Source organism: Eubalaena glacialis, chromosome 11 (genome assembly GCF_028564815.1).
Source record: "Eubalaena glacialis isolate mEubGla1 chromosome 11, mEubGla1.1.hap2.+ XY, whole genome shotgun sequence".
In the NCBI taxonomy this organism is placed as follows: Eukaryota; Metazoa; Chordata; class Mammalia; order Artiodactyla; family Balaenidae; genus Eubalaena; species Eubalaena glacialis.
This window is the reverse complement of record NC_083726.1, coordinates 39,308,459-39,328,429: the sequence shown is the minus strand read 5'-3', so window position 1 is coordinate 39,328,429 and position 19,971 is coordinate 39,308,459. Positions and strand designations below refer to the sequence as shown.

At 34.7% G+C, this 19,971-nt stretch overlaps 1 protein-coding gene across 9 annotated transcripts in view; it reads left to right on the top strand.

The window, feature by feature from the left end:
* The window catches only part of PTPRQ (protein tyrosine phosphatase receptor type Q), a 258,054-nt gene that overhangs the window by 48,405 nt on the left and 189,678 nt on the right, over positions 1-19,971 (top strand). For all 9 annotated transcript variants that reach the window (XM_061204869.1, XM_061204868.1, XM_061204865.1 and 6 more), the window contains 7 exons: positions 4,042-4,207; positions 5,254-5,514; positions 12,324-12,484; positions 13,299-13,410; positions 14,087-14,313; positions 14,652-14,721; positions 19,320-19,519. In XM_061204869.1, coding sequence (XP_061060852.1) covers positions 4,042-4,207; positions 5,254-5,514; positions 12,324-12,484; positions 13,299-13,410; positions 14,087-14,313; positions 14,652-14,721; positions 19,320-19,519 — 1,197 coding nt within the window. The remainder of the gene's footprint in view (positions 1-4,041; positions 4,208-5,253; positions 5,515-12,323; positions 12,485-13,298; positions 13,411-14,086; positions 14,314-14,651; positions 14,722-19,319; positions 19,520-19,971) is intronic.

Here is a 19,971-nt window from a genome sequence, read left to right as displayed (position 1 = left end):
TTTGGGCTGTGTTGGGTCTTTGTTTCTGTGCGAGGGCTTTCTCTAGTTGCGGCAAGTGGGGGCCACTCTTCATCGCGTGCGCGGGCCTCTCACTATCGCGGCCTCTCTAGTTGCGGAGCACAGGCTCCAGACACGCAGGCTCAGTAGTCGTGGCTCACGGGCCCAGTTGCTCCGCGGCATGTGGGATCTTCCCAGACCAGGGCTCGAACCCGTGTCCCCTGCACTGGCAGGCAGACTCTCAACCACTGCGCCACCAGGGAAGCCCTGCCGCCAGTTTTGATCGACTTTTTCCTATCATTGGGTTCTCAGCTCAAGAATCATCTAGTCAACTAAAAGAAAAATGCACATTGTAAGAGTTGTGACTTTCAGTTTTACTCAGGGAATTTAATGAGGACTATAGCCTAGGAAACAGCCTCTCAAGTAGGTCGAGGGAACTGCTCTGCGGAGGTAGGGGAGAAGCCAGTACGTATATGATTTGGGGCTAGGAAATACGTGTAGTCAAGCATACATCTCAGTAAGAGGTTAATGTTAGTCACAAGACACAGATAATGATTTTAGTGCTTTTCTGTGTATGGGAAAATGTAAGAATCTGGGTTCATTAAAATTCTTCCTGAGATATACATCTAACTTTCTGAGGGGCCTGTTTTTCCAAAGCACAGAGTGCCTGATTCTGTTTTACATCCCAAATTCCTTTCAGGGTGTATTGTAAGTCAGCAACTGCAGTGGCTAATGACTTAATCCTTGTAGAATTAAATGGTGAGCAACATTCTGTTTTATATTCTCATCTCCTTCCTTGATTACCTAATCTAAATAAAATCACTCTTTCTATTCACTCTGTGATGTAGCTGAGTTATCTCATTCATTTGCTAATACTGAGTAGCTTGTTGTTTGGCGTCACCACTAGAATGTAAGTTCCCTATAATCAGAAGCCTTACTTGTCTTGTTTACCATAAAATACCTAGTACCGATAATAATGCTTTCCCTGTAATAGATGCTCAATAAATACTGGGTTGGCCAAAAAGTTCTTTCTGGTTTTTCCATAAGATATTATGGAACGAACTTTTTGGCCAGCCCAGTATTTGGTAAATAAATAAAACTTTGCATAACAATGTTCCCATATATGATTGGGGTGATTATGGAGGGAGGATATCAATACTGAATATAGTTACCAGCAAAGGGTAGAACTTGAGGTGAACTTTTAGGAATGGGTAGTGTTCAGACTCATGGAAAAGAGGAGAGGATATTCTACACGAGCAAGTTCACAGGAGAGAGCATTCTATCTGTCATTCGTAAATGTCATTCAATGATAGGGGCATCTTTTTTTTTTTTTTTTTTTTTTTTTGGCTGTGTTGGGCCCTCGTTTCTGTGCGAGGGCTTTCTCTAGTTGCGGCAAGTGGGGGCCACTCTTCATTGCGGTGCGCAGGCCTCTTACTATCGCGGCCTCTCTTGTTGTGGAGCACAGGCTCCAGACGCGGAGGCTCAGTAGTTGTGGCTCATGGGCCTAGTTGCTCCGCGGCATGTGGGATCTTCCCAGACCAGGGCTCGAACCCGTGTCCCCTGCATTGGCAGGCAGATTCTCAACCACTGCGCCACCAGGGAAGCCCAGGGGCATCTTGAAAAATAAATGATTCATGAAAAATTCCAGCCTTTCTAGAATGATTTAATTCATTCCTGTATTTAGTGTAGGTATTCTCTAGAGAAAATTCTAGGCACTTATAATGTTAATTGTAAAAGATCCACATTTTTTACCCTTATCTGTTTGTCCTAATTCTTATATTTCAAGGCAAATGCCTAAAAAGATGATCTTTCCTTGGGGTTAACTGAGGCCATAAATTTATTTGTTGTCAGATAAAATATATTCCCCTAGAATTACGTTTTTACTATTTTTATATGAACACATTTTTTTTTCAGAGACTGTAATTTATGTATTTCTTAAGTAAAACTTATTTTAAGAAATCACGTTAATCTTTCGGATTCAGATTGTTTATTAACTATATTATATCACTAATGATTATTCTAGTGTTTCTCAACCAATGAAATTATTTGTTAAATTTTAATGAATTAAGCAACAGTATCCTGGTTGCTTAGCAAAGTGTACTTGCACAATTGGGATCATTTTCCTAATCATTTAAAATTAATCATCCCAGGTCTTCAAACTATGCTTTAGAAGTAGAAATAAAGCACAAATTATGTTTTCTTCAATTGATTTCTATTAGATGTATGAAGTCCACATAGTTGGGGAAACAAATCTCTATTTTACAAATTTATTTTAAAAAATTTACATCATTTTATCATGAGATCACTGCAGTCAATTTCTTTTTCTTTTAACCCTTCATTAATGTCTTACTATGATTCTTTGTATGTCTGAATTTAGCACTTCATTAAGATTATATTCTTCCTCTGCTACATGGTACTTTTCCCTACTATTTCATACCAGAAGTTCTCAGCATTCTATTCACTATTCCTATCTTCCCATATGCCAAACAAGCAAGGTAATTGCCAGTGACACCTTATAAATCAATAAGCAATGATATGCTTCTAGACCTCATGATTATCTTCCTTCAGTAACAAAACACTCTTCCCACAAGACAGTGATAAACATGTTTGCCTAGGAAATTTGTTTCTCTGACTCTTACCACATAACAAGTGTTTTTTAAAGCATAGTGTAATTTAAATTATAAAATTAATGCGATTACTTTCATTTAGATGTATCTTTTCTTTTACAACATGAAATATGGAGTAAAGAAGAGTAAAGATTGTTTTAAGTAGCTTTTACTGACTTAAAAAAATCCCTAAGGTATTGGAACTATCAGATCAGTTCACTGAAAATTTCTAAAGGCAATGCCAAGTCTCAAAGCTTTAATGAATAATTGGCTATAATGAAAGATGGTTATAATGAAATATGGAATGTGACACCATTCATTCATTCAACAAAAAATTAAAGTGCCTCCTCTGTTCCAGGTGTTTATTTTTGCTGTTTTCTCTTGCTGGTTTTTTTTTTTTTTTTTTTTTTTACTATGCCCTTGACTAACACTGGTTGGCTTCCAATGACATCTGTTTAGCAGCCCTCCAAATACTGGCTCTCTTCTGAGGCATATATGTGAGTTCCCTGGAGGGGCCTGGGGTTATCCCACTACCCTTGAAATGACAGACCAGTTCTAGCTCAGTCTTTTCCAACTACTCTCAGCTCTTTCCACTGGCATTGTATCCCACTACTTTTTGCTGCTTGGGTGTGTTTGCACAAGGGCCAGCCTTCTTGGGTGGGGCACTGGTAAGATGGTTCAAGCCTGATCACTCTCTCTGGTCATACTTGACCCATGGGAGTCTGTGGCATCTTTGTCAGGGCAAAGGTGGGTATGCAGAATGCTCCTCAGCTCTCCCCAATTTCCTTTTTCTCTGATCAACCAGATACATGAGCCAAAAGTCTGCTTCCACCTGGAATGTGTCATTCTCTCCAGCAGGCCCCTCCGTTTATGATAGTGATGCATGTGGGGCCTTCCTCATTTAGCTGGAGTGCAGTTTGTGGGCAGAAGCACCCTCTTTCCAATCGCTTAGGCAGCCAGGAGAAAGCCATGGTGTTCTCCACAAGGTCAGAGTCTAGGAACTTCAGTGATATCTGCTTTCACTTCCTCTAGTCTTCTGCTTATATGGAGTTGGGGGAGTGGGCATGCCTGAAATTTTACAAAACAGTTTTTGTTTTCAGGTGACCAACAGGTAAAGTCCCATTCATATCTATTATATTATGCATATGTACAAATAAATCATGTGTATATATACATAAATATATGAAATTTGGAAATACTTGGAAACCATTGGTCTTTTAGTATGTAAACTATGTTAGTCCACTGTACTTATTACTATGTGAACTTCACTAAGTTATTCAGCCTCAACTAGCTCCAAATTACTTCTTGGTGAAGATAGGACAGATCACAAATTCTGCCTTGCAGTATTAATTTATGTGATGTGACTGGTATCGAGTTCGTGACAAATAAATCATTTTTAAATCATGAAAAACATGAATTTCTCTCTCTCTTTCTCTAGATATCCTATTGTATGACATCTAGAAAGGAAAAACTATTTAAAGTAATTGTTTATAGCAACAAAGCCAAAGTAAAGAATTTGACTCCGGGTATGGAATACCTGTTCCACGTGAAGACAGTTAGAGGCAAAGATTACAGCATATCTGTAATGAAAAAAGTGGCTACAAGTAAGGAAATATCATAAATAAAATTTTTGCTTTATAGTTTTATAAGAACTGAAAGTATTTTGGCCCAGCATAATTAAAGCCATTTTTAAACATAAAGCTTGATAATTAAGGAATGATGATGATCATAATATGATTAAGAGAACTCTCAAGATATATGTGAACTTAAAAAAGTCTTTGCCTAAATGTATTGGGAACTACATAGAGTTTTTTTTTTTTAATCTGAAGCCAACATGTATATATATGTATGTACATACATATCATGTATGTCACATATGGAATATATGTATACATATACACACATTATATATACCATGTCATAATGATATAAATGCAATTCATTTTCTATTGGGGTGGGGGTTTGATAAGCAGACAACTTCTAGTTTTTCTTCCCTGATGGTTGTAAATTCATTGTAAATCAGTTTCATAATGTTTTGGAGTGGGGTGGAGTAATAGTATTTGTCACCAACAAGTCTTGTGAAAGTTTATGATGTTTACAGGATCCCCTCTTGGTGGAGACCAAATGATAATGCAAGAAACAATATTACTTCACCTGATGAATGGATTAAAAATGCAGGGATATAGGCATGCTGAATACTTTGATGTAGCTGAAAAAACCACATTTGAAAATGCCCTTACTTCTGGCCCTCACACCCTCTCTAACTTATTCTGTTTCATCTTCAACCAACACCTAGCTATCTGCTAGGTGGTAGCTAATGAACCTATAACTGTATCATATAAGGATACTTCTGGTTACAAGCACTCAGGAGGCACAATTCTAAAGGAATGACTATTGGAAGTGATTAATGATTGATTAAGGAAAGATATTTGGGAACTAGGGAGGATGTTAATGTGTCACTTAAAATAAAACTCTTGTATATATAATAGCCTATTTCTCTATTTGCAGAGCTGAACATGTAAGACATTATATTGTACATGAATAAATTCAAGGATTATTATGTAGATGTTTAAATTATACTATTTATGTTTGCTTTATTTTTACATATATGTGTGCAGTTTTTATTTACATATATTTACCTTTTCAATAGAACCATCCAGGATATGTGGCTTAACGTTGAAAGCTGTGAATACTTCTTCTGCAAATTTAATGTGGAATCCAACAGAGACTAACTTCACTCATTACAAGATTTATATATCAAACAGAACATTTGCAAAAGAATATCTTATTTGGGAAATGATGACTGAACACACAGTTACAGATCTGACTCCTGGTAGAACATATAACATCACAGTACATAGAGTGAGCGGCAATGTTGAAGGATCTGGCACATTTATCAGAGTTGTTGCAGGTATACAAATTCTTTTTGATATTTAAAAAATTTACATTTATATTGCATATTATACTGTTCAAGATAAAATTTCAATGCATTTTTTGAAATTTGAAATTTTACAGTCTATAGAATATTTCAGAGGGTAAAAATACTCATTTTACTGATATATTCTGAGGATTTTTGAGATAATATATGTAAGATGTAAATTGGATAACATAGTATCTGACACATAGTCAGTGCTCAATAAATGTAGCTAATACTATACATAGTTTCACATCAGATGAGAGGTCCAGCTAATGAGATTAGGTGGTTGATTTAGGGATCATCCATTCTCCTAAAACCTTGTTCTTTGTCTTTGATATTCTACTATGTGCTATACACATGAAAAAGCATAGTCTTAGGGTGTGTGGAGAGTAATAAAGGATACAAGCATGGAAATACATATAGTGTAAGTCAAATTAATAGGTGAAGCAATGGAAGTATTTAAGTCTTATTGTGGTTGCACAGAAAAGGGAATGATTACCTTCATAGAATGGATGGAAAAGGCTCTCTGGGGCTGCAAAAGGTTAAGGAGTCTCCTAATCAGATTAGAGGGCGTGTGGGGTGTGTGGAAAGGAGGACTCACAGAGAGGGAACAGTCTGTGCAAAATTATGGAGGTGTAAATGATATGGTATATTTGTGGAACTGTAAGCAATTCAACATTGCAAGATTTTATTGTTTTTATATGAGAAGAGAACAAAATCCTATTCTGAATAACTTAAAGCATCACTTTATATCCGAACGAAGTTGTGAAACCTATTAATATTTAAAATTTTTCAAAAGAGAACAAGATTGCAGTAATAACTAATGAGATTACTCTTAAATGATCTTTAAGGCTATGGATCTGACAGATAACCCAAAGCAGACATATGATGATAACTCAGTCTATAGACATTTGTTATGTGGGTGTCACACTGTATTAGTTTCTTATTGGTGTTGTGACAAATTGCCACAAGCTTTGTGGCTTAAAATAACACAAATTGGTTGTGTCAGAGTTCTGTAGGTCATAAGTCTGATATGACATGGTTCCCATCAGGCTAAAATCAAGATATTGGGAGGGCTGTGTTCCTTTCTGTAGGCTCTTTGATCATTCAGGTCGTTGCAGAATTCTGTTCCTTGTGGCTGTAGGACCGAGGTCACAGTTTCCTTGCTGGCTGTCAGCTGAGATCTGATCCCCTTCTAGAGAACGTCTCATTCCTTGGTTTGTGATCTTCTTCCTCTATCTTCAAAGACAACAAAGGAGGGTTGTCTTGCACTCATGATTCAACTCTCTTTTTCCTTTTTTCTGCATTACTTCAGACTCCTCTTTCTCTTCTCTTTTAAGGGCCCTGTGATTAGATTGGATCCACCTGGATAATCTAGGTTGCTCTCCCTGTTTTAAGGTTCATAATCTTAATTCCATCTGCAAAGTCCCTTTTGCTATGTAATGTAACATTTTCACAGGTTCCAGGGTTTAGAATGTGGAAATCTTGGGAGGCCATTATTCTATGTGTCTTACATACTATTGTTCTCCTAAATGTGATATATATATATGTGATAATGCAAAGCAAGCAGAGTTTATAAGTCATACACCAACTTTACTCCTGGATTTGACGCTTGCTAGCTGAGTACTATTGGGCAAGTTACTTAGTAAACTTAGAGTTGATGATCTCTTGAGATTCCTTATGGCTCTTAAACACTCTATTACACTTTATTTTTATATTATATATCAATGTATAAGACACATCTTTATTTCTTAAAAAGCATGTGCGTTAAATGATGAATGTCTTTTTCTTCAGGATTTTGCAGTAGGTAAGTATACAATCAAACACATTAAAACTGGACTCACTGTAGAAGTTTTAGTCTATGGCAAGGTTTCTTAACCTCAGTACTATTGACATTTTGGGCTGGGTGATTCCGTCTTGTGGGGATCTGTACTTTTTAGGATGTTTAGCAGCATCCCTGACCTCTACCTACTAGATACCAGTAGGATCCTCTTAATTGTGACAATCAAATTTTTTTCTAGAAATCCCCAGAAGTCCAGAAATTGCCATAAGTTGGCAAAAATCACAACAGATGTATGGTAAGCACTGATCTGTATGGTTGGATAGAAAAATCAAATAGTCCACTGAGCAAAGGTTGAAAAAAGATATGATAAATAAGATGTTTTGCTTATGCACAAGTCAAGGAGACAGTGTGGTTAGTGTGAGTGACAGGATTCGCTCACTTAGATTTTGATCAGAGGAAGAAGTGAGCAAGGTAATGCCAATATCAGGAAAGTTTCATGGAGGATATCGAATATCAATGGTCATTTTAATTAAAGAAGAGAGCACTTTATGAAATAGCAGGAACTTGATGTTCTGGTTGGATCGTGTGGTTTAGGTGATGGTTTTGAGAGATTAGAGGTAGGTAATGGAGAGCTGTGATTTGGGAGGTGAGCTGATAAGAGGAAATGGGAAAGGGTGGTAACCTAGGTTTTCTGATGGACCTCTGGAGCAGAAAGAGGTTTTACTGCCCTACTTTTTATAAAGGAGAGAGTGGTGATCATGGAGCGATGCTGGGCAGAGCACTGAGTGGATATGAGGAGGGAGCTAAAGCTAAGAAATGAAAGAGCAGTAATGCATGGTTTTACTAAGAGATGGCCAGGGTTTATAGGGAAAGATAGCAGAATGAACAATAGCTTTAATTATAGCTTGCATTTATTAAGATTTTGCTATGTTAAAACCACTCTTCTAAGCACTTTACATGTGTTAACTTATTTTATTTCCACAACAGTGTGTGGGATAGGAGGATTATTATCTTCAGGTTGATGAGGCCAGAGAGAAGTAGAGAGGTTAAGAGTTTTGCCTAAATTCTTAATTTATGTGGCAAAGCTAGGATTTGAACCTAGTTATCCAGTTATAGGACCTGTGACCAGTGCCTTACTAAAAATTGCTTTTTTTTAGACACTTGTGGCACCTAATATGATGCTGACTTCTTAGAGGATGTTTATTTTACTATACCTAGCCCATTTCCAAAGTGTGAGGAAGCTACAAGAACTTGATAAATAAATGTTGCCTTGACATAGGACATATTTGGATGGAGTCCCCTAAAATTAAATTGGAGGTCACTTCAACTAATAATCTTAGACTTTAAAGAAAAATTATAGATCATCCTATTAATGCTTGAATCCTTTCTAAAACGTTAATACATTTAGGATTTTTCGATGTGCTATTATTCATAAGCCACTTTGTGAAGGTTAGAGGGACGCAAATTTATCAAGGTGATTAAACCTTGAGCTCTGAAGCTATTGCTCTTGGATCCAAATCCTGGCTCTACTATTTACCTGTTTGCTTTGAGACCTTGGTGAAGTTACTTAAATTCTTTGTTCCTCAGTTTTCTCATTTTTAAATGACAATACTCATAGTATCTCCTTATGATTTGTTACAGCTGTAACATAAAACAATGAGTGAAAAAGCTTAGTGCAGTGCATAGTGTATCATAAACTTGATATGAGTTACTTCTTAATATTCTACATGTCTGGTATCTCCTCGGTCAGAACATACATTATGCCCAACTTGTGATAAATCATGAAAAGACTTAAATGTGATATTGAAAGCATATCATATACAGTGTTGGTACATATGAATTATAAATAAAAGTTAATAATAATGGTGATGGGACTTTTAAGTCTTCACATTTTATTTTGAAATATCTGTCCATTGTAGACTTTGTTTCCTTGGTACTGTTCTGATAGGTTTGTTTGACTCTTTTGTGGGTATTCTGAAGGATGTAACATTTTGGTCTCATTTTGTACACACTCTTTTAAGAATCAGAATCTACTGAGGAACTCCCTAAGAAGCTTGCTTTTCCATTTTGAATCTCTTCTTGCTCTCTGTCTCAAAGGTTAATCCACCATAGTTTGTATCAGAACTTTGTATGTGAGGTCCTTTTAACTCTTTTGAGCTCTTTTCCTGTATAGACATCATAGGATCGTACTTCCGTTTTTTTCTCAGTTTCTCGAAATGCAGTTGAAGTAAATTCACTGAAATGCCAAGGAGAAAAGTTGAGAGATGCTTTAGAGCTGCACTGTCCAGTAGACAGTGATTAGCAACACGTGACTGTTCAGCCTTGAAACAGGACTAGTCCAAATTCAGATGTGCTCTAAGTGCCAAAGACACATGGCATTTCAAAGACTTAGTATGAAAAAAAAGTGATACTATTATCTCATTAATAATTTCATATTGATTATGTGTGAAATGATGTTTTTGATATGTTGTGTTAGATAAAATATATTATTAAAATTAATTTTTACATGTTTCTTTTTACTTGTTTAATGTGGCTTACATTGTATTTTTATCAGTGTTGCTTAAGTATGAATCACAAGACACATACTTGAGCCTATTTAGGGCTCTGAGTTACCCTGCAATAAAAGAAGATGTTTAACTTAGAAAAGGAATTATTTAACAAAATGGTTTGATCACAGGACATCTATTCAATTCTAGGGATTTAGGGTACTAAGGATTAATTTTTGGAAAATTCTGGTCTAAAAAAACTGACTAGGCCTAGAATTCCTCTTGCTAACCCTAATTAAATTGAACATTATGTGATATTTTTTTCTTTTAGAACTCAAAATCCACCTCATGATCTGATTTTTGTTGGTTAGTAACAATTAGATTGAGAGTGATATTTTTGCTTCATATTTTCCTACCTTTTGAGAGATTAAATTCCATGGAGTGCAAATCACGTACTTATTATGGAATCTGTTTCAGTTAATTGAATCTTCCAGTTCATATTCAGGAAGCTACACTCTTTCACAATGACTTAAGCATTACTTCATCTCTACTACCTTTTCCTGAGGGCAAGCCTCCCTCCTCTCTGCTCAGACTACCGCAATATCCTACTAATTGGCCTCGTGCTGCCACTTTTGCTTCTGTCCAATTCATAGCCCATATTCTAGAGTAATCTTTTAAAATTAAAAAAAAAGTCAGATTGTTTTTCTGCTTAAAATTTTTCAATGTTTTCCATTGCATTTAGGGGAAAAAAATCTAAAATGTTTATTGTAGCCTACATTATAATCAGACTGTTGTTCTTTCTTAAATGATCCCACAACCCAGGCTGGTTTTCTCAGTCACTTTAAATTCTGTCCATTTCCAGGGCTTCTATTCACTTTGCTTTGAAAGGTCTTTACCAAACTGTCCTGAAGTTTCCAGGCCTTTCCTTTTTATCAGATTGGCAAATTTCCAGACAAATATATTCTTCCTCCTCTTGGTGAGACACACTTCATCCTTGGCCAAGGGTTCTTCAGTGTGTAATCTTAAGCCACCGTCTAGGAAACTACATCCTATCTCACCACCATCTCAGTAAACAGCCCTTCACTTCTGTCTTCATTTTTCTTCCAAAGTCTCATCCCAGCTCTTTTTCTAGTTTCTTGCCTAAGATGTCATAAATGTTAGTTACTTTTTAGGACTCTTGAAGAAATAGTATCAGCCCTTACATAAACCAGTAAGTGTGAGAAGTGGTCAGACTTCTGTCATGTTAGACTTTTGTCCATTTTAAAGTGGGCTGGCGAGGAGAATCAAGGTCTTTTCTCTCAAGCCTGAAAATACAGAAGACACAGGTCTGTGTGCAGAATCATCCAGGAAAAATGCCAGCAGCTATGTACAACAAAGAAATTCTACCCATCACAAACTGGGTATTTCTCTGATCTTTCACCTTAGGTTTGCAGCATTTCTAAAGAGATATTATAAAACTGTAGTGCTCACTGCATGGACAACTTGGAGATGATGCCAAGAGAATGTTTGTCTCTTTGAGGATGTCATGTGAAAATTAATTGATCAATATTAGCTTTGGCCACTAGGGAGACAGTTGTATTATAAGCATTAAAGGAACTTTTCAAAGGAGATAAGGAAAACCATTCTAAAAGTATATCCCCCCCAAAAAATACTAGGAAACTGACCTGTTAAGATATCTATTTTATGCAATGTGCCCTATCAGTTTTGTTAGGAAATGTACACTTCATTTTTTTTTAATATATCGATTTCCAAATCATCTCTGGTGGCGGGGGGGCGGGAGTGTTTAAAATGATAAATGGAGTTCAGTGACTAATTCCAGACTACTTTATTTTGGAAATAGTGTTAGATTGGATCTGTATCAGGATGTTTTTCGCATGCTTGGCTTCATAATCTCTCTCCCTCCCTGTATATTGTTTGGAATCTGCACTAAAGATAAGAAGAGTGCAAATCTGACTCACTGGCAATCAATCCAAAGAACTTTACATAGAAAACTCCCTTCAAGTAGGTACAGGCAGCATAAACAAAACTTTGGAAACAGTGGAAGCAAAGGTAGAAAAAATATGGTTGAAATGGCCAGGGCACTTACTCCTTACTGTTTAAAAACTATCTTTTTTTCATTTCCAATATGAAATTTTGGCAGATTTTGATATTTTTTGGATATTTATTTCTGTTTGATAAATATCCAGGTAATTGGATAGTAGTTTGTACTTATCTTTAAAATGATTCAGTTTTTCAATTAGAGCATAAGCTTTAAAAAAAACAGTCTGGTCAACCAAAAGGTTTCAGTAGATAAGGAATATCCCAGAAATAGGTACATGAATTGATGTATCATTTTTGATAATTAAGCTTAGAAACTAGGTATTTTTAAAGATATACATGCCTAACACCTACATAGAGCTAGAGATAATCTAAAGGATCTGATGCTTTCTGACAATTTGGTTATTTTGAAACCTGGCCCTTAGACTATTGATTTTCCTTTTTTCTTTGAAGGTTTAGGAGAATAACTATTTTAAACCTCTGTTTTTCAATATCAGAACCGGAAAAACCTGAGAAACTTAAAGCCTTCAATATTTCTGCACATTCCTTTTCTCTGCACTGGAGCCTACCCTCTGGCCATGTGGACGGGTTTCACGTGGATCTTGTTCCTGACAGTGGCTTTGTTACTATCAAAGATCTTGGAGGTGGAGAATATCAGGTATAGTTTTCATTATCGTACTTGCCAAACTAACTTGTATTTATACTTGGTCCAAATAGGAAAGTTCTTTATGAAACTCATCCACCATGAAAACTTACTCCTTTGAGACTTTTTAAAAGCATAAGATGAAGACAAAAACACGGATGCCGAATTGATGAGTTTAAGTTTCAGCATTGGTGGACTGTTACCTTAGTAACGTCTGTGTCTCTTTTTTTAAGTCTACCCTGAACCTACAGCCAGCGATCCAAGGGTTCATGAATAGTTTAACAATGAAAGGGCAGAGCTATTGAGTAATCCACGCTCATTAATTGTGCACTTGCCAGGAGGATCTGTCTTTAAATCATTAATGCAGGCAACATTTCTCTCTAGAGCCATCAATGTGATTCCACTGCCTGAAAAATGTAATAATGATGGATTTTCTTATGATTTTTCTTTTACTTTTTATTGGAACTTCAGAGACACAGGTATTTTGTACACACCCTTAAATACCAGGGCTAAGCAATGGACTGTAATTTTCTTAAGGCTCTTAAATAGTTGTTTCTTGTGACAATGAACTAGGATAGATAGAAATACTGATTTAGTCTTTGATAATGCAGTATGTTTTGTTAAGTTTTTGTTATCTGTTATTTGGTAAATAGTTATGTGATATAACAAATTTATATTTTACAGTGATAAGAAACATATTGTGATATCTTAAATAGTGAAGAGTTATGTAGTGAAGTGTTACTTTATTTTATTGATTGTGATAGATTTATGGTTTTAACTTTCTTGCTTTTTAGAATTTTAACACAATCACTTGCTTTTGGTGTTCCAGGTTGATGTTTCTAATGCTGTTCCTGGTACACGGTATGATGTAACCGTCTCTTCCATTTCTGCTACAACATACAGCTTACCTGTTAGTAGAACAGTGACAACGAATGTGACAAGTAAGTATATGTTTTCCTTTTTTTTTTCTTTTTTTACGAAGTATTTGGAACCATTATAAATCTATTGGATGGTAATATTTACATTGGCGATATGTGCATTGTATGCATGAGAACAGTTTAGTAATTAAAGCAAAATGGAAACTTAAGGAAGTGATCTGTTTAGAACCTGCGTTCTACTGGTTATCTTCCATTACTTTCAAAGAGCAAAGATAATTTTTCTATACTTGTTTGTGAAATGGATCAGAAACACTGTTAATGGTAATATTTAAATAATACAAAGCCATGAAAATAAACTCACTATAGTTGCTCTGAAAGAGTTATTCAGTTTGTAAGACTGGTTCCTGTTTTCTTAGTGTTTGTGTATAAGCCTTGCATCAAGTAAATTCTTTTAAAAAATGATTTGGCATTAAAAGTATATTTGGCATGTAGTATTTAGTAGCATTCCGTTTTTTACATTCTTATAAAAGACTATTTTTGGTATTCCCCAAAGCATTTAATCTTTTTTTTTTTCTTGTGGTAGCAAAGTTCTAGGGAGGATAAACTTACACTTAGGAGACCGTTAGTCTTTGGGAACTTCAGAAGTCTACAATTTGTAGATATTTTTCTTACATATGATTGTGAAAATACAATAGTTGTTTGATCTTATAACAACATGAATTTTTTCCAAAAAAAATAGAACCAGGGCCTCCAGTCTTCCTAGCAGGGGAAAGAGTCGGATCTGCTGGGATTCTTCTGTCTTGGAATACACCACCTAATCCGAATGGAAGGATTATATCTTACATTGTAAAATATAAGGAAGTTTGTCCATGGATGCAAGCAGCGTATACACAAGTTAGAGCAAAGCCAGACAGTCTGGAAGTTCTTCTTACTAATCTTAATCCTGGAACAACATATGAAATCAAGGTAATTATTTTGTAAATAGTTAGTATTAAAATATTCATTCATTTTAAAAGTGAAGGAGCTTTATCCCACCAGGTCAAGCCTTTGCAGCAAGTGACTGAAGAATGATCATCTGAGTCTTGGCCTCATTGCCTATCTGGGCTTTTAAAACTTGAACAAATTTTATAATCTCTTTTCATTTTTATGTGTATTTATATGATTTATTTTTCTTATTGATATTGAACCTACTGACAGTCAGATCTTTATCATTTATCTTCTGGACAAATCAAAGTTTTATTATTTCAGATTCTGTTTAATTAGAGAGTATAAAGCTTGAATGTAATTCTTTTGGTCTATTCTAGGTTGCTGCTGAAAACAGTGCTGGCATTGGAGTGTTTAGTGACCCATTTCTCTTCCAAACTGCAGAAAGTGGTAATTTTCCTAAATCATTTATTCTGAATTAACTTCATTATGAATTTTTGTCATTGAAAGTAAACAGGGATATAAACAAAATCCGGCACTAAAATGCATAAAATTTTCAACAGCATGGCCATTCAATTACTTTTAGAGTCTTCTTGGATAGTAAATTCACTTATTAAAATGTATATTGTTCTTTCTGATTATAAAAACACTAAGTGTTATCTTAGAAAACTTTGAAAAAAGCAGAAATAAAAAAAACCCTAAATAAAAGTTATCCATGGCCCTGTTATATAAAAAATGCTGTTACCCTTTTGGTCCATTTCTGGCTGATCTTCTTTTTCCTATGAATATATGTCTTTGTGACTGTATATTAGTAAAAGTAGGCTTGTGCCATTTATGCAAGTTTATAGCCTGCCTTTTCCTCTTAACATCAAATCATAAGTATTATTATGACATTAGACTTTTGGAAATACAGATTATAATGGTTATCATATTATTCCATAACATGCAATCATTACCAAACCAACTTAAGCTACCTCCATTATCCCAATGGCTGAGAGGAAAAATGTGATATCCTGATTCCTCTCTCTCATAGTACACTCTAATCTATCAACAAACCCTGCCAACATTATATCAAAATATATCCTGAATCTCACCCCTATTGTTAATCACCCTATGTAATCCATTATCATTTCTCGCCTGAACAATCGAAAGTCTCCTCACTGGTTTTCCTGTTTCCAGCTTACCTGCCTATAGTTTACTCTACCGACAAGAGCCACATAATCTTTTGAAACAGAAGCTAGACTATGTTACTTCTCTCCTCCTAAGATGGCTCCTGTCTTATTCAGAGCAAGAACCTAAGTCCTTCCCATGAGCTACAGTGCTCTGTATGCCCTTTCCCCGCTCTGACTTCATCTCTTACCTTTCTCCTCTCCCTCTGTCTACTCCAGCCATACTGATCTTCCATCTTAGGGTCTTTTCTCTTGCTATTCCCTCTGCCTGGAATACTCTTTCACTAAATATCTGTAGAACTCTCTCCCCAGTTGATCCAGATCTCACTTTACCTTTCCTGACTACACCTTCTAAAATAGCCCCTATTTCCTTCTGTCCATCTTTATTTCCAACAGATTTATTTTTCTCCGTTGGACAAGGCTGACATGTAACACTTTTACTTGCCTACTTTTTATTGTATGTATTAGCCTAGTAGAACATAAGCTTTGTGATAAAAATAAGTTGTTATGGAATGGAGGTAATTTTATTTATTTAGTAATTCAGCTGTTTATAATAGCAAACAGTCAGAACCAATAAATAGAAAAATGGCACAAAGAATGGCATCTCCAATCAATAGCAAATATTTTCTGTGGAGCTTACATTCTAGTGGGCTAAGATAAATAAATGAGTTACTAAGTAATATACTAGATTGGTGAGAAGTGCTATAAAAACAATTTCTGTAATTTTGTGCAACTATAAATGTTCTGTATAAAGATACAGATAAAGATAAAAATATCCAGTGGTTCACTGCCAAAGGGATACATTGAAATGGGCCCTGTATATCTAGAGGGGATTATGCAATTATAGTGTTAAAAGAAACATGTGCCAAGCTTTATGGCCCAGTTTTTATTTGAGACCCCATCAAGAGAAGCATGTGAATACATGCTCTATGCCATAGAAAGAATTAAGAGAAAATTCTAGAGTTTATTTAAAATTAGAAATTAATGATTCATGAGGTCTTTTTCCTATTGATATTGACCCTACTGACATTCAGATTATTAGCACAACTAAAAATTGAGAAAATTATTATTTTAAATTAAATGTTCACTAGGATATAAAAGAAAAATTTATTACTTATGTTTTTAGCTTCAGGGGAAATAACTGGAATAATTTTTTAATGACTTACCAAATAGTTTGTTCTTTCTTTAAAACTCTCATCTTGATACAGCTTCTGATAAAGCCTGGTACATGCAGATTATGATTTCAACTTGACAGTATTTTGAACTTTATATATTTTATACCCTACTAACTGACATAATTTCTGGAGTTATTTGCTCTCTTGGCAAATTATGATTGGGACAGACTAACACTCTAGGATGGCGTGAAAATAATACCGGAACAGAAGTTTCACTCTGTTTCTGACTTGCTGTGTTTTCTTGGGGAAATTACATAATCACATAATCAGTCTTGCCTTATCTTTTTTTTAAAAAAAAATGTTCAGTGGTAAAAATATAAACCTAAATTTAGTTAGATCAGTTATGTCCAAGTTTTCCCCCAAGGACTCCTTTTTATTATTTATGCTACACAGAACTAAATTTAAGGAAAATTTCCGTGGAATAAATAAATTGCATTTATTATTATTAAACCAGAAATAATTTCTTTCTCCATGAATAAAAATACTCCTAAAGTATAAAGTTAACCCATTATACCATACTGAGCTGATATCACATCCACAAGCACAAAAATCTCAACTTTCTTACTTCTCACACAGCATTGTTTCAAACAAATGTAGAATTTTAGCTTTAAAATATTAGAAATATCTCTTGTACCTTCATTTTTAACTTGATGGATCCTTAGAAATGTAGAAGATTCTTTTAGAAGTCTCTATATTTGATTTAGAAAGGTTTTTTTTTTTCTGACTCAAGAAAATGTATGTTTTGTATAGTATACACTTCGAAAGTTTTAATTAGTTTCACATACTTATATATTTACGCAAGTCACTTGTTTAGCTATGCCCTCAAAGTGTGTGGAAGACTTATCTGAAAGGTGAAGTGATTTATAAACAGAATTTTTTGGTGCTTTAGTGTCAGATCTTTACTTGGACCAAGATGGATAAATTCACTATAAAAATCAAAAGATGATGGGATTTCGGTACCTAAAAATCCAGAAGTAGAAACTAGAATATTTAAAGTAGGGGAAGACCTGTCAGCTACAGAAAAGAGCCAGAATTAGTCTTCAGACACCACGAAGTCACAAAAGGAAAACATACAGATTTTACTGAGGCAAAAATAGTGTAATTTTAAGTTAATAAAAATAACCTCTTTTTCACTAAATGTTGTTTAACAGATTTAATTAATTTTTATCTAAGATATTTTGTGTACTTTAAAAGATATTTTGAAATCATGTTTTGGAATGTAATAAAGGTTTGGTTACCTTGTAAATTCAAATTTCTCTACACTTGGGTAGTTCCTCATGATTGTTGTTAAGGCCGATTTGGAAATGTGCCAGCTTGTATGCAGTCTGTTATTGATATATATTTCAGGCATTCTTATAAAATTTGCATACTTTAGATAAATAAGGAATTTAAAACAATGATTAAGATTAATGATAAAAGCTTTGATTCTTATAATTCCATAGCATCACGTATTAAACAAACTTTTTGCTTTATTATATTTTATCCACTCAAAAGAAATTTCAGTGCTAAATCTTTAGTATCAGAGAGTTTTCATATTGTCATTGTCCTTCTTAAGCTTTAATTCCATTGATCAGTTTCTCTTGAAGAAAAAAATTTCTATCCATTATGACATCCATTATTAATGATTAATCATCTTCCCAAATTGTTGTATTTTACTTTTTTCCATTAAAATGCAGCTGTTGTTAAGTTTCTTAATTTCTGTTTAACTCATATTATTCACATACAGCTCTCTTACCCATTCACACACAGCTCTCCTGCCCAGGACCTAACTTTCTTATATACTTTATATGGCTTTCATTTACAAATCACATTTTGGTATTCTTCTCTACAATGTATACCTAAACTCTGGTTATTTGATTTCTCAATACTAGGCACTTCTACTATCATTTATATTGTTTTACCCCAAACATCTTGTTTTGTTTTTATTTCTTTCAATAGTGACTTGTCATGGTTATTCTATATTCTAAAGGACCTTGATTATTTACTCTACTTGGTCAATTTTGCATAATTAACCTTGAATTATTAAGTATCATTTTTCTTCACTCTGGCCTCATGTTTATCTCATTCCAACTAAGATAGTATATAGCTTATTATTATGCAGATTATTAATAATTAATAACAAAGTATCATGAATTCTGATGAAAGTTGATTTTGAGGGTGTATGAAAGTCAAAATATAATAACCACAATCAATTGGGTGGTATCCATTTTATATTAGACACTAAATATTTACATACATTCTAGAAATGTGCTTTTTGGTGCAAATGGTTGTATAATTGTTTGAATTTGCCACTTCTTCATTATCTAAGGAATTTATGTAATTCCAAAGTATTTCAGAAAGTAAGATATTCATTATTCAAATTTCTATAACCACAAACAACTATTGACTGAATATTTTTTCAGACTTATTTGAAATAGTTTATTGATGGATGTATTGGCCAAATGATCTTGAAGTAAAGCTTATGTGCCTCTTAAACACAACTCTATGGGCCCAATTTCCAGTTCTTTATTTTAGGCAAAAGTCAATTCAAAAAGTATACCCAAGTATATATTTCAAAAAGTATTACCCAAGTAGATTTTATACAATGTATTATACATTTAATTTCATATAACATGGGAAATGTAACATCCCAAAGTTATATAAATGCCATTCTAAGTTTTATAACAATGTTTTTCCTCTCCTTCAATCCCTTTCACTTCCCCAGCTCCAGGAAAAGTGGTGAATCTCACAGTCGAAGCCTTTAACTATTCAGCAGTAAGCCTGATTTGGTATTTACCTCGGCAACCAAATGGCAAAATTACCAGCTTCAAGATTAGCGTCAAACATGCCAGAAGTGGGATAGTAGTGGAAGATGTTTCAATCAGAGTAGAAGACATTTTGACCGGGAAATTGCCAGAATGTATTGTAAGTATCATGGAACATCTTCTATGTCTCAAAAATTTTAGGTAAATTACATCTTGAAGTTTTGGTAAAATTTCCATTTTACCAAAATGATTCTTAGCTATTTGATTACTTATAGTATCATATGATATACAGTTGGCTATAGTCAAGGCAGAATAAGAGAAAGGTTTGAGAATTCAGCAGTGAGATGTCAGATCACTTAGGGAGCTCTGGAAAGACTACATGATAGGCATGGCATTTGTGATAGGCCTTGGAGTAACGATAGGTGGAGATTATGTGGAGGTAGAGGATACTTTATAAGCCCTGAAGTAGGAAATCGTAGGATATCACTGGAAAAAAGATAACACTTCCATGTGACAGGAGAGGAGGGGAGGGGAATAGTCAAGGTTAAGTTTGTGGAAGTAGATTGTTTTTGTTGTGTATATCTTTAGTGAAGAATTTGTTACTACTCTGGT